This window comes from Sinocyclocheilus grahami, unplaced genomic scaffold (genome assembly GCF_001515645.1).
Source record: "Sinocyclocheilus grahami isolate Dianchi unplaced genomic scaffold, SAMN03320097.WGS_v1.1 scaffold184.1, whole genome shotgun sequence".
In the NCBI taxonomy this organism is placed as follows: Eukaryota; Metazoa; Chordata; class Actinopteri; order Cypriniformes; family Cyprinidae; genus Sinocyclocheilus; species Sinocyclocheilus grahami.
In genome coordinates this window covers 633128-645846 of record NW_015505363.1, presented here as the reverse complement: position 1 = coordinate 645846, position 12719 = coordinate 633128, and the positions used below count along the sequence as shown (strand labels likewise).

Sequence of the window (12719 nt, the reverse complement as noted above, 5' to 3'; positions counted from 1 at the left end):
CATTTACCTGCTGAACTCAAGCGTACAGAGGGGTCAGACTTGCAGTAGCATGTTTAAGGCATTACGCAGCCACAGAATAACAGTGTATCAACTTCATGCCCACAATGTTCTTCAGTGCCCCATTAACAAGTAGTTTCCATTGCTTTCGGGAACCAAAAGCCATGCACATAAAATCTGCATTAATGTCACTAACTTCAACTTTAGGAGAATAACTCCATTTACCTCTCTGTATGTAAATCTGCAGCACAGTTAAGTGACCCGAACCCAAACACCTCTCAAAAAGGATCCTGAATGCTTCCTGAATGACTTGACTTTTGGGGAATCAATCGCTTTCATGGAATAATTGTGTATTTAAACCTCAAATGGACTTAGAAGGCCATAACACCATCTTTATTAAAACAAAATCTACAAAAAAGGTACAAAAGCATATGGTACAATCTTAAAAAAAGGGGGAAATTAAAGATTTAAATGGTTTGAAATAGTCATCACCTTGCAGTTGACGAGAGCCAGCAGTCATTATGATCGCATTAACCAAAATTCCAGTAATAAGGAAGAACATATGTTCTAGCCACCCCTCATCAAACTACTTCAAATAGCATATTAAGAGTGTGATTTCAGTGTAGTGTTTAATATGGACGAGTCATTTTTATCCAGCAGATGGCACCTTAATAACCGTCTGCTCATATTCCCAAAGTACACCAGCACAGTCCTTAGTGTGTAGGACTAGCTTCCTCATCCATTAATCCAAAGCTAAACAATTTCACATTCTGCTTATATCGAAAAACAATTCCAAATGGCTTCGTAACAAGCCAAGGCCTCCCACTTTGGAAGAGTTGACAAGAAGGGGTTAAATCCTACAAAACCATTCTTCTTGGAGCCAGACGCACCTGACGATTGCAAGCAGTGCACATCCAGAAATACTAAATTGTCTTCCAACTCTAGCGAGGCACGTAATACATGTCGTTAAGAGAAGAACGTTAAATAAAATGCAGCCTCGACGCTTGTGCGAGACAGTATTATTCAAGTACTTTTCACAGAATAATTTAGACCCAAAGTGACTTGCATCACAGTGGACAAGCATAAGGAATATCTATTAAATAACCGTCACATGGAAAGTTTTATACACATTTGTGAAAACGGTTTGTGATAACCGCCAACCTGAGATGTCGCATTTGAACGCAACTCCCGTTCATAGATGGTGGAAATCGTTCCTCAAGGTGAATCCAAAAAGGAATGGGTCAGTGAGAGCTCACCGAGTTACTATTTACATATATAAACGAGTGGAGACGGATGGCTGGATTACTCAACTGATGAGTTAATGCTAATAAAGAATCTGTGCCCATTTGCCATATCTATTTGGTCCAGCAAACTCACTTATCTACTGCTTTTGTAAGAACATTCAAAGCACGCCATCTGTAGGCCCTCAAGAAGGATTTCCAAAAAACATGGGCATGGTAGATTCTTCAAAAAGCCTTGTTTACTTATGAAAGGTGAGTTCAGAGGTCAGTAGAATACAGCAACGCACAGGCTGACGTAAACAAGGGCCTAAGAAAACGTCAGCGCAGTCACACACTACTATGGCTTCTCGCTCAACTTTTGTACGGTGATCAAAATAAAATAATAGTTATATAATTTATCTTACATTAATTCACATTTACTATACATTAGAAAGATCCCAAAATAAAAACATGGCTTTAATGCTGTGAACAGGTGAACGGTGAAACCAAAAAATGAGCAAGGCAACATCACGACTGAGATTAGCAATTTCCTTAAGTGGAAAAAACCAAACCCCTCAAAAAAACCGACGACGACAGAACTACAGTAATCGTTTCACATTTAACCCCATTTTACGTAATTCCTGCCTTAAGGATTGCGCTCAGGAAAGGACCGCCTCATCCATGCAAGAGGTCAAGGGCTGCCCCATCTCAGAATATACGTATGGCCACTATAACAACCCCGAGAGCGTTTACAAACAGGCCATTTCAACGGGTCTTCCAGCGTTTTCTGCCACATAATCCAATTCGTCTTAGATTTGGTTGATCCGGACCCTCTCAAGCAAGTTCCTAAAGAGAGTATGAAGGCATGGGAGGAATTTCATAATGTCCTATTGCAGAAGTTGTCTGCTGAGTAATGTTAAGGCATTAAATCGAGATGTTTCGCAGTGGCAGTTACTACCATCAGTCTGCGTCCTCCCAGGTTCCACCTTATGACAACTACTAAAAAAAGGAATTGCCTGCTGAATGGCCATTATTACATTATTTGTGGCATCTTTCGTTTAATATGAACACATTGAGGTGTTTTCCAAGCCACTCTGGCACATGAAACCGTTATTCTCATCCTGAACAATTAGCAGTTTTCAGGCATAAAAAACATCTATTAGGAACTGGTTGTGGGAATAATAAGTGACTATATATGGACAGAAAGATACAAAAGCGCAGAAGGAAAGTCTTACTGGCCACCTCAGCCAATAGAAAAGCAGCCAGCTGTACGTCAAAGCGGTACGATATCGTAAGAGGAGAAAGCAGCATGACTGGCTGGTGGGTTGAAGTGGGAGGAGTGCTTTAGAACAAGCAGCTTAAATACTAAGCAGTGGAACGGAGACGCGCATGACGAGCGCCGACCCATCGTTACCACTGGAAACAGCTGCTTAAGTCACACTTTCACAAAGTTCACGTGTAAAGGCCAGCTAGCATCATTACGACAGTTATTTGTTTTGCGCTTTGCCCATGTACGTTAAATCACTCCGATAGATGTGACGAAGAAATCTGCAAGTCATATTCTAAGGCTTTGACCACTTCCTGGCAGCATGATAACCAACAATCAGCCAACAAATACACAGACATGTCAAAAGGGTTAAGTGAAATAAAAAAAGCCACCGTCTCGTGTGGAGTGGAAGTGGGCCGGGAGGTGCTCGGTGGAGGAAAAGGTCTGCGGTTCGAGCTCCAGCATGGGCGACTTTGTCTTACTCCCTCCCTCTATGTCACACAAAGGGCTAGAACTGTGCCTATCGTGGAGGAAGAGGACGAGAGGGCACATTCAGAGACTTCCTCCCCGGCACGTCCACCGCAGAGGACGAGGAGAACGAAAAAGAAGCAAAACAGCAAATGAAGTGCAGTGCTGTTCCAGTGCTTTGAGATCCTTAGGTTTAAGTGAAGATCCTAGAGACACAGTCCGAGGATGAGGCCCTTCTCTGCTTAAATTAAGATGTGGAAGAAAAAAAAACTAAACAAAACAATGACAATCCCCACAGAGACAACGTGTGCATGCCTCTTCGTTTTCATACATCGGCCCCCTACTCGTTTGGAGGGCTTGCTGTTGTCGTCTAGTAAAATGTCTTTATTTGAATGCTCTAAAAACAATCAAAGGAACGGTGAGCGGTGAGGCCGGAGTTTCATTTGTGTCGCTGAGTGTTCTTCTTCCTCTTCCTCTTGAAGAAACAGCAGCACCTGAGGACGAACACACAGGTTAACCTTAGTGATGTTAATGAAAGCAGCCGATTAGCTGATTCTTCCAACCTAATAATGAAGCATATGCCCTTTAGTTACACATGCGCCGTCACTATGTAGCTGCCTTTGTAAATCTTAAAGCAGAAATGTACATATTGTCAGCGCTGTCAATAATGCATTAGTATTCGTACCAACCTAAATGCAACATATAAATGGACAACAACTGGTCAAAGTGAATAAAAAGGAAACTTAAAGACATTTAGGTTTCATTAAAAGCATCAACAACAGAATGTTAAACAGCAACAACAAGACAGAATGGGTCAGGAAAAACAAGGCACATGCAGTGGAAGAGAACAGCTCCAGACTGACACATTGAAAAGTGATAGACTTCACTAAACAGGTTTCTAAAGGATGCTGCTGTTAAACAGCCAGTAAATCTGACGGTCAGTCACTGGCGGTCTCTGGCTGTATTGGTTGGGTTCACTGTGGTTGTTAATGACAAGTCATAATCAATATACAGTGTCCGGCAAAAACATGCAGATCCTTAACCAAGTCTGGTTTGAATCCTACATTGAAATTATATTATCGGTACTATTTTTAGTTATAAATACTTAAAAAAAAAAGTTTTATTATATATATATATATAATATATAACTATATATTCTATTTAAAAAACTATATTAAAAATTTAATTAATTTAATTTAATTAATAAATAATTACATACTCTGAAACACTGTTCAGATCATTTCAGCATGACAAAAAAATTGCAATCTTGAAAATATATAAATAAATAAATACATAAATAAATGAATGTGAAGCAATATTCTGTCAATAACCATGAAACTACTTTATGGCTGTACAATTGCAGAAAGTGAATCAGAATTAAGAATTAAACCAGAATCAATTCTGATTGTGTCTACCAATCACATCAAATAAATATAATAATACTATGGTATAAAATGAGACACTGTTTAATGCTGTAAAATATCCTTATAATATTAAATATGCCATTGTAGGATTGGTAATTCAGTAAAATGAGAGATTTAGGGATTTATTACCCTATGAAATAAATAAATAATCTGCCAAGGTATTCTGTTAGAACTTCTATTAATATGAAATTAATATGTAATAATTGGGGGGGTGAAACAACATGCTGTCAATAAACCTGGAACAACTTCATGGCTGTGCAACTGCAAAAAACTGAATCAGAATTAATTCTGAATGTGTCAACCAATCATATCAAATAAATGTAATAATGTTGTGGTACAAAATCTGAGATTTAGTTAAGAGTCTGCATACTTCTGTAAGGAACTGCGTATGTTCGTTTAACCTCCACATCCTCGTTTTATCATTTGGTTTCTGTAAATAAGCTAAAGTTGGGCTATTTAAGATTTCTCAGTGTACCTCCAATCAACTTTAGGGGTATTTCAGCCCCTAAAATCAGACATTTTGAGCAAACAGACCTCCCTCTTTCTGTTTCAAACTCACAGACCATGAACAGCTACATTAGCCTACATCTATGTTAGTAGATCTTGGTGTAGGCGCCATCTATATGGCCACAGTCTAGGCTGGTCCACTCCCCTTGGGTTTGATGTGGACTGGAGAGAGGGACTCACCACAGGTTGAGCATTTTCACGCAGCTACAGAAGAGTGTGAAAAGAGAAAAGACAGATTATTACACAGAGGTGAGACGATGAGACAAACCTAATGTCGGCGACAAAAACCAACATGAAGACACAAACAGAAAGAAAGAGAGAGAGAGACAGACTCAGGGGACAGTGTAGATCTAAAACATCTGCTCAATTCATGGTCGCCTTTTATTAAGTTATATCATAATAGGTATTTTCTGTATCCCTCTTTGTAAAATTCTAAAACAGATGGCCAACAGAAAAAAAAAGAATGTGAGAAAAAAGGGGTAGAGAAGAAAAGGAACAGAAAGGGTTTTGAGAAGCGTAGTGTCGTCCTCAGCTCACCAGCCCACCGCTCTATTAGTGAATATGGCACAACATACATATGCTCCAGTTTGATCACTGGGTCTCTATCACGATGAAAAATTTATGACTATTTTGTAAAAATTAAGCCAAGCAGCTAAAACTCCATCAACCATGGCATTAAAAAAAAACATATATATGTCACTGTGGGCACAGCCTTGAGTGGCTTATATATAGTTCATTGTATAGGTTGTAGGCATGGATTACCAGTTTTAAGGTATACCGTGATTTGAAAATTTCACGGTTTCAAACCGTCATTTGTGTGGAAATATTACAAAGTCTGTAAACAGCCGTTAACGAGGCCAGAGACGCTGAAGATGAATGCAAAGAGGAGAAAATACTGTAGCAGGCAGAGCAAGCTCACATTTCAAGATGCGCTAAATATTGGCAGAAAATCCTAAATATTGAATTGGGGGATTATATAAATGTATCACTGAGGGGAACTGTCTTCAGAAAACTTGAAATCGTATTTTCTTTTCATCTCGCCTCTGTATAATACATATTAAAGCAGAGTTTAAGCGCAGTGCTGCTTTGTTTACAGCGGTAACCAAGGAAACGCTGTATCGCTGCTAGTCCATAAGCGCCACCTGCTGTCAGAGAGTGAATATGCATCTATTTCAGCTGTTTTTGTTTCGTGCAGGCATGTTTTTATGTAGTATACAAAAAGCTAGTCAGAACATTCTGTTTTTGTTTCAATTGGGGTTATTATTAAATTATACAAATCTAATTTAAAATAAAAACTACTCATGCTAAGTGTGTGTACTCCCTCATGTTGTGGAAGCTGTCCTCAGTAAAATGTGCAGCACACAATAGCACATTGGGGTTATAATGCTCAGGAACAGAGTTAAAAATAAATTGCAATCACTGTTACCTGACATCATCCGCTTTCGGAAGCCCAAACAAAGATGTTTCAGGCGTTTCAGGCGGTCGCGCACCAGACGAGAAGCATAGCGTCGCTCCGTGCCACATCTTTAAAATTCAAATACATTATTTTCTATGAGTGTAGGCACACCGGCGGCGCTGTTCGGCGTCTATCTGCGGCACCCAGCTACGTCGTGTTGTACTTGTAAGAATTGTTCTAGACGTGCCGAAAATTTTAAGCTACAGCACAGCAGCTCTTCTTCTTGGTTTTCTCTGATGCACTAACTCTATAACAGCACTTCTTCATCGTCTCGTCTGATGCACTCACTCAACCAAGCGTTCTAACCACGACCTCGCCCCTCCCCACCCCCCAACCTTTCGAATTTCTGTAGGCACGAATTATTTGTAATGATATTCCAATGAGCCGCTTTGTGATATCACAAAGCCCGGAAAACAAACGCTGTAGTCCAAACGAGCCGTTCGTTGTAGTTCTTGAAAAGGGATTTTTAAAAAACGAAATATATCCTTTTGGAGTGGACTTTGAGATTTGTAACTTTCTAGAACTTTTTTATGCCCAAACATACACACTACACACTGACAAAAATTTTAAAAAGTGAAAAAGCATAATAGGACCCCTTTAAGGTTATCATACCGTTAAAATCTCATGTCATGCCAAGTAGGTTGTTTAAAAGCTGTCAAAAAGCAACTTCAGGTATTAGAGAGAAATCTAACAAAAAACAGGTTACATTTAAATATATAAAAATTTAATTTGTTTTGATTTTTAGCAAAAGACTTTTGACAATTAAAAATGGTTTATACTACCATGATGATGCACAATACTTTGTTATTTTCATGTATATACACATACATAAATGCATCTTTTTAATGTATTTAATATATGATTTATTAAGCAATATGTTTAAGTATAGTTAAATAAGAAAATATAATTTCTGATTTTATGACCTGGACATTCACACATTAATGCAGCATTCAACAGATTTGGACTGTTTTACAGCTTCAAATGCAGCTCCTCCAATCAGAATTTTAAACCAAAGCTAAGTTAATAACACCGTTTTAAATGTGCCACTCAGTAATGATAATATATGTACATGAGATATAGAAATTAGATGAAGTGTTCTTACATTCTGGGTTATTCAACTCCAATATCAGCTAAAAACTTGTAATATTTTAAAGCTCACAGGATTTAGAGACACGTGACATGAATTTTAACACCATATTTGTGGTTTAAAGATTTTTTTTTTTAACTATTTAAAAATTAAATGCATCTCACTGGAAAAGTGATAATGCCATTTTTCATCTTATTCAAGTCATTTTAATGCTAGTGTCCTTTCTCAGAAAATGGAATAAGAATTGTTGTACCTAGGCTCACAAATGACGTTTACTGTATGATGTAATAAAAAAATTATTGAATAAAAAACTAAAATAAAGAGTAAAATAATGAGCATCTCATTTGCTCCTCTCTCTCTATGCAAAGCAAAAAGTTGGAAAACTTGGCATCCAGTTGGAAGACACAGTCATGAGCTAAGCATAGGACATAAAACAGAAGCTGAACACTAATAGTGTGAAGACCCTGTAATAACCATCTGATGATTGTGACAATTGTGCATGATGATTCTCGTTTTTGGATGCACTTTCCATTTAATGTAACGCTGTGAAAAGTAGACAAGCGGCAGTGTTCCAACATTACAGGCTGAATCATTCAATAATTATACGTAACAATGATAAAGCAGTCGACAGGTTGCTAAATTCAAGAAAACAAGGAAATGCAAAGGAGAAGGAGATCAGAGAGATTAGAAGAAAGAGCTCTGGTGAGCATTAATACTCTGTAATAACCATGGCGACCTTGTGTGTTTGTGCAATCATGTTAATTGATAAAGGCCGCTGCTGTCTGTACCACTTTCAAGCCTGTGCATCAAATAAATCAAAGACAGAGGGCTTTTTTAAGATTTCAAAGAACTACAAGAATAAGTGTTTAAAATGATATCAGACAGGATGTTTTGTATGACTGAAACTCAATTGCACGTCAGGTGCTTTAGAAGAATAGGAAACTAAAGAGTGTAATCGCATCTGAATTTTAACAGCTGCCTTCCAAAATATCATTAAAAATGCAAACTAACTATTTTCCATCGTTTTTGAAAGAAGTCTCTTATCCTCCACAAAGGCTGCATTTACTTGATAAAAGATACAGTAAAAACAATAATATTGTGAAATATTTTTTACAATTTAAAAACTGTTTTCTATTTGAATATAAATTCAAATGTAATGTTCCATTAAACAATTTGGGTACACAGAGCACTACAGGGGAGCAGATGGGAATGGTTCCGAGAGGGCAGGGGTGAAATCATGTAAAGACCCAGAGTGCTAAAGGACAGCTTGTGTCAATAAGACACAAGGCAACGGCAACAGAAACCTGTAAGAAGCCATGTGCACATACTTGGCCTCATCCACCACCTCCACCTCTGCCTGCGCTGTGATTGGTGCGTTTGAGTGGGCCGCCAGAGGGTCGTCTGCATTCAGTTCACCATTAGTTGAGCTAACCACCTGTGGCAAAAAAAAAAAAAGAATTAAAATAAAATCAACTTATTGGTAGCCTCAGTGTAACAAGGCTATTTCAATTAAGATAGTTAAGTCATTTCCTCTACAGAAATTCCTTACAGAAATTTAATGTTATGTTACTATGTGTATCTGTGCAAGTAACTATTGGAAGGCAGTAATTGAGGAGTATCATTTACTACCATACTTGCTTCTGAAAGAGGATTTAGTGGCTGGTCAAAAATTCCTGGTTAAATACAACATGAACTTTATTCCCACTGAAAATAATTTCACTTTTCAAATTTATAAAACGATAAATGATTTCCACAGTAATACACTTACATTAGAAATCTATAGGGCCATGTATCGTATTGCTGTGTATTCTCATTGTATGTAAATGTTTAACCTAGAATATTTAAATGCTTCATTAAAAATTTATTTGCAATCAATAATAAAAAAAACAAACAAACACAAAAACTCATGCTTTGAATGACTTCAACATTAACCAATATAGCCAGATTATGATATCCATGCTATCATATAAAAGCTAATGATGTATTATTGGAGTTGAGAGTCTCACCAGATCCACTAATGTACAGAAAGGAAAAAAACTCTACTCATACTGCCCATCTACACCATATCTTATCTTATCATTAACCATAATGTTCACTTTTAGTCTACATCAGGGTTATAATCATTAACTAAAACTAAAACCATAAAAAAAATTAGTTACTTGAAAGACTGATAAGCATTTAATGAAATAAAACACTAAAATGAACTAAGTTATTTTATTTCAGCTAGCTGCTAAGGCAACATTTCTCATTTTTGTTTAACTTTTTTTTTTACTTGAAATAAACAAAATTAAATATATATAAAAAATAGACATAAAAAACGAATACAAATGACAAAAATACAAAATTAATAAAAGTAATTATTACAATTAAAGTGAAAACGGAACAATATAAAAATAAAACCTAATTAAAAATATTAACAAAAAATATATAAGATTATTTATGATACTAAACTAACACTAGTGTACAGTGGCCCCAAAGTATTTTCACACTTAAGTCACACTTAATGTAATAACATTTGGTTTATTATTTCGTCATCTAATATATCTTTACATATTATATCATTTCCCACAGTTCAATGAATAAAGAAGCCATTTCTAATTACGCTCTAAGACTGTCAGCAGCATTTCTGAGTTGCTTCTGAGGCACCTACTGGATAAAAGTGAAGCAAGCAGCGCAAGGTGGTGAATCTGCAGGTTTGTCGCCGTTTCAATCAAATACATGCATCACAATGTACTGCATTGTGCTTGGTGTACCGTATAGTGAGAGTTGGCGATACTAGGTCCTAATGTCAGCTGGACCAAATGAACACAACAGGTGTTACATCATATTTTCCTGATAATCTCAGTGTCTGTGTGACATCTTATGCTGTGTTTCATTCAATTCAGAAAGTTGGAATTTACACCCTCATACTTGGAAAAGAATATGAAAGTCACATTTCCAACCTCCTACTTGGAAAATCCCAATAGAATGCCACTTGACAACGCTCTCCCAACTTAAACAATGGAATGCTATATGGTTGGAATTCAGAAATATTAAGTTGGATTATCCAACATTCAACTTTGAATGAAGCGCACCATTACTACTTTTTTTTTAATAAGAAGAAGAATTGTCGAAAAGGGGAACCCCATAGAGGAAGTGTTCTAGTCAAGTCTGAGAGCAGGTGGGGTGTGCTGCTGCAGATGGCCGTAACACAGCGTACGCACACAGGAGGAGGAGTCGAGCGAGGGGTGAAGCAGTACCTGCACTGAGCCTCCGTGCCTGTCCGCTGCCAGGTGCGAGGTCAGGTAGGAGGAGTTTGTCTGACGGTTGGGCTGTACCTCCCAAGCTCCTCTGCGGTCGGAGATGGCCGTCTGCGTGGATGGAGGAGATGCAGGAGGAGGCGCAGGAAGGGGGAGGTGTGGTGAGTGAGCGAGAGCGGGCGGAGTGAGGCCAGGTGGCATGCAGCACAATGCAGGAATGGAAATCAACAAGAAAAAAGAGCCAGTCAAAGCCAGGAAACGGCATTAGTGACTGTGGACCAGTCGTCCAATCAAACCAAGAAGCAAACACCACAAAATAAACACAAAGAGACACTAAAACAAAGCAAACAGAAGAGAAAACTTTCTGAAAGCTGCTGAATGCCAAGTGGACACTACATGCAGCAAATCAGGCATCCAACACTGAGATCGAATTGGAATATCTGACAGCATAATTTCAATAATTAAGAGAGCTAAAGAATTCCACAGCTACGCATTGCATAAAATTCAACCTGCTGGGTCATATTCTGCCATTTAAGTGGACAAGACGCTATTAACTCATAAGCTCAACACATTCCGAGTCAGACAGGAAACACGAGAAACATACACACAAATCCAAATTCAATTTCTGAAATGGCAATGTGCAGTATTACAGCTTTAGTACAACCCCCTGGTGCATCACTAGTGTGAAATGTGAAAGTGTTTTGAGGTGGACACGATAGTGGGGTATTGTGAAAAATATAGTGGAAAATCTGAATTCACTTAATTGCTTTTGCATTTAGTGGTAGGATTGAAATTAATAACTTATGTTTATTCATCCATTCAGTTTAAGCAGACATTTTTTAGAGTCCTAATTTAATGTGTTCTGGATGATGGACATAAATAAAAAATATATATTGTGGACAGTTCTATGTACATCTGGAACACTAGTTCTAGACACACGACAAAAAACACAGGGTACAACAGGGTTGAAGGCACATCTTCAGGAAAATATGCTTTTCACTACTCGCAGTGTATGAGTGCAGAAAAAAACTTTAATGACTTAGAATTCTAAATACATACACACCACTAAGGAGTTGGGTCCCCTTTGCTATAACAGCTTCCACTCTTCTAGGAAGGCTTTCCACAAGATTATTTAGTATTTTTGAGGGATATTTTGCCCATTCATCCAGTAGAGCATTTGTGGGGTCAGTCACTGATGTTGTACAAGAAGGCCTGGCTTGCAATCTCTGTTCCAGTTCATCCCAAACATGTTCGATGGGGTTAAGGTCCACGCTCTGTGTGGGCCAGTCAGGTTCTTTCACACTAAACTCATGTATTTATGGACTTTGCGTAGTACACTGGGCAACAGTCATGTTAAAATAGAAAAGTCCAAAATGTTTTGGTATGCAGAAGAGTTAAGATTTCCCTTCACTAAAAGTAAGCATCCCAGTCCAACCCCTGAAAATCAGCCGCATACCGTGATTCGTCACTCCACAGAACATGTTTTCACTGCTCTAGAGTCCAGTGGTGGCGTTCTTTACACAACTCCATCTGACACTTGGCATTGTACTTTGTGATGCGAGGATGACCCTTTTTCCCCCCCACAAATGTTTGTAAATGCTGACTGCATGGCTAGGTTTTAATTTCATATATCTGAATTCAATTAAGAGGTGTGTCCCATTACTTTTGTCCACTGTATGTTTTTATTGAACATTAATGAAGCATCACATTTTATGGGAAAACAAATCATAAAACGTTTTTTGTTGTTTAAATATCGTACACATTTAATGGATGGCCACACTTTTCTTTAGCATGGGGTAAAGGCACTCAGTATTGATACAAATACTTTATCTAAAGTAATGTTTCATATAATATTAAAGTTAATGCTTGTTCAAAATCACTACAGCAAAGTCTGTTATTTTGATAAAATACATTTTTGCACAATAAATAAAAATGTCATTAAAACATTAATTTAAAAAGAAATACCACCTAAATCTACCCAATTCATGTCAACAAATGGAAAAGTCAGCCAGCTATTATCATGTCAATTATTGTGAATTACTTTTAACAACAGG

General features: G+C 37.7%; 1 protein-coding gene across 6 annotated transcripts in view; it reads right to left on the bottom strand.

Moving 5' to 3' along the window:
- Positions 1-12719, bottom strand: part of csnk1g1 (casein kinase 1, gamma 1) — a 64275-nt gene continuing 51556 nt past the window's right edge. For 2 of the 6 annotated variants that reach the window (XM_016284536.1, XM_016284537.1), the window contains exons 11-14: positions 10666-10776; positions 8755-8861; positions 5064-5087; positions 1-3446 (exon numbers count right to left, since the gene is read on the bottom strand). In XM_016284536.1, the coding sequence (XP_016140022.1) occupies positions 3392-3446; positions 5064-5087; positions 8755-8861; positions 10666-10776 (297 nt within the window). In that variant the 3' untranslated portion in view covers positions 1-3391. The remainder of the gene's footprint in view (positions 3447-5063; positions 5088-8754; positions 8862-10665; positions 10777-12719) is intronic. The other 4 variants (XM_016284538.1, XM_016284539.1, XM_016284540.1 and 1 more) reach the window with 4 other exon arrangements.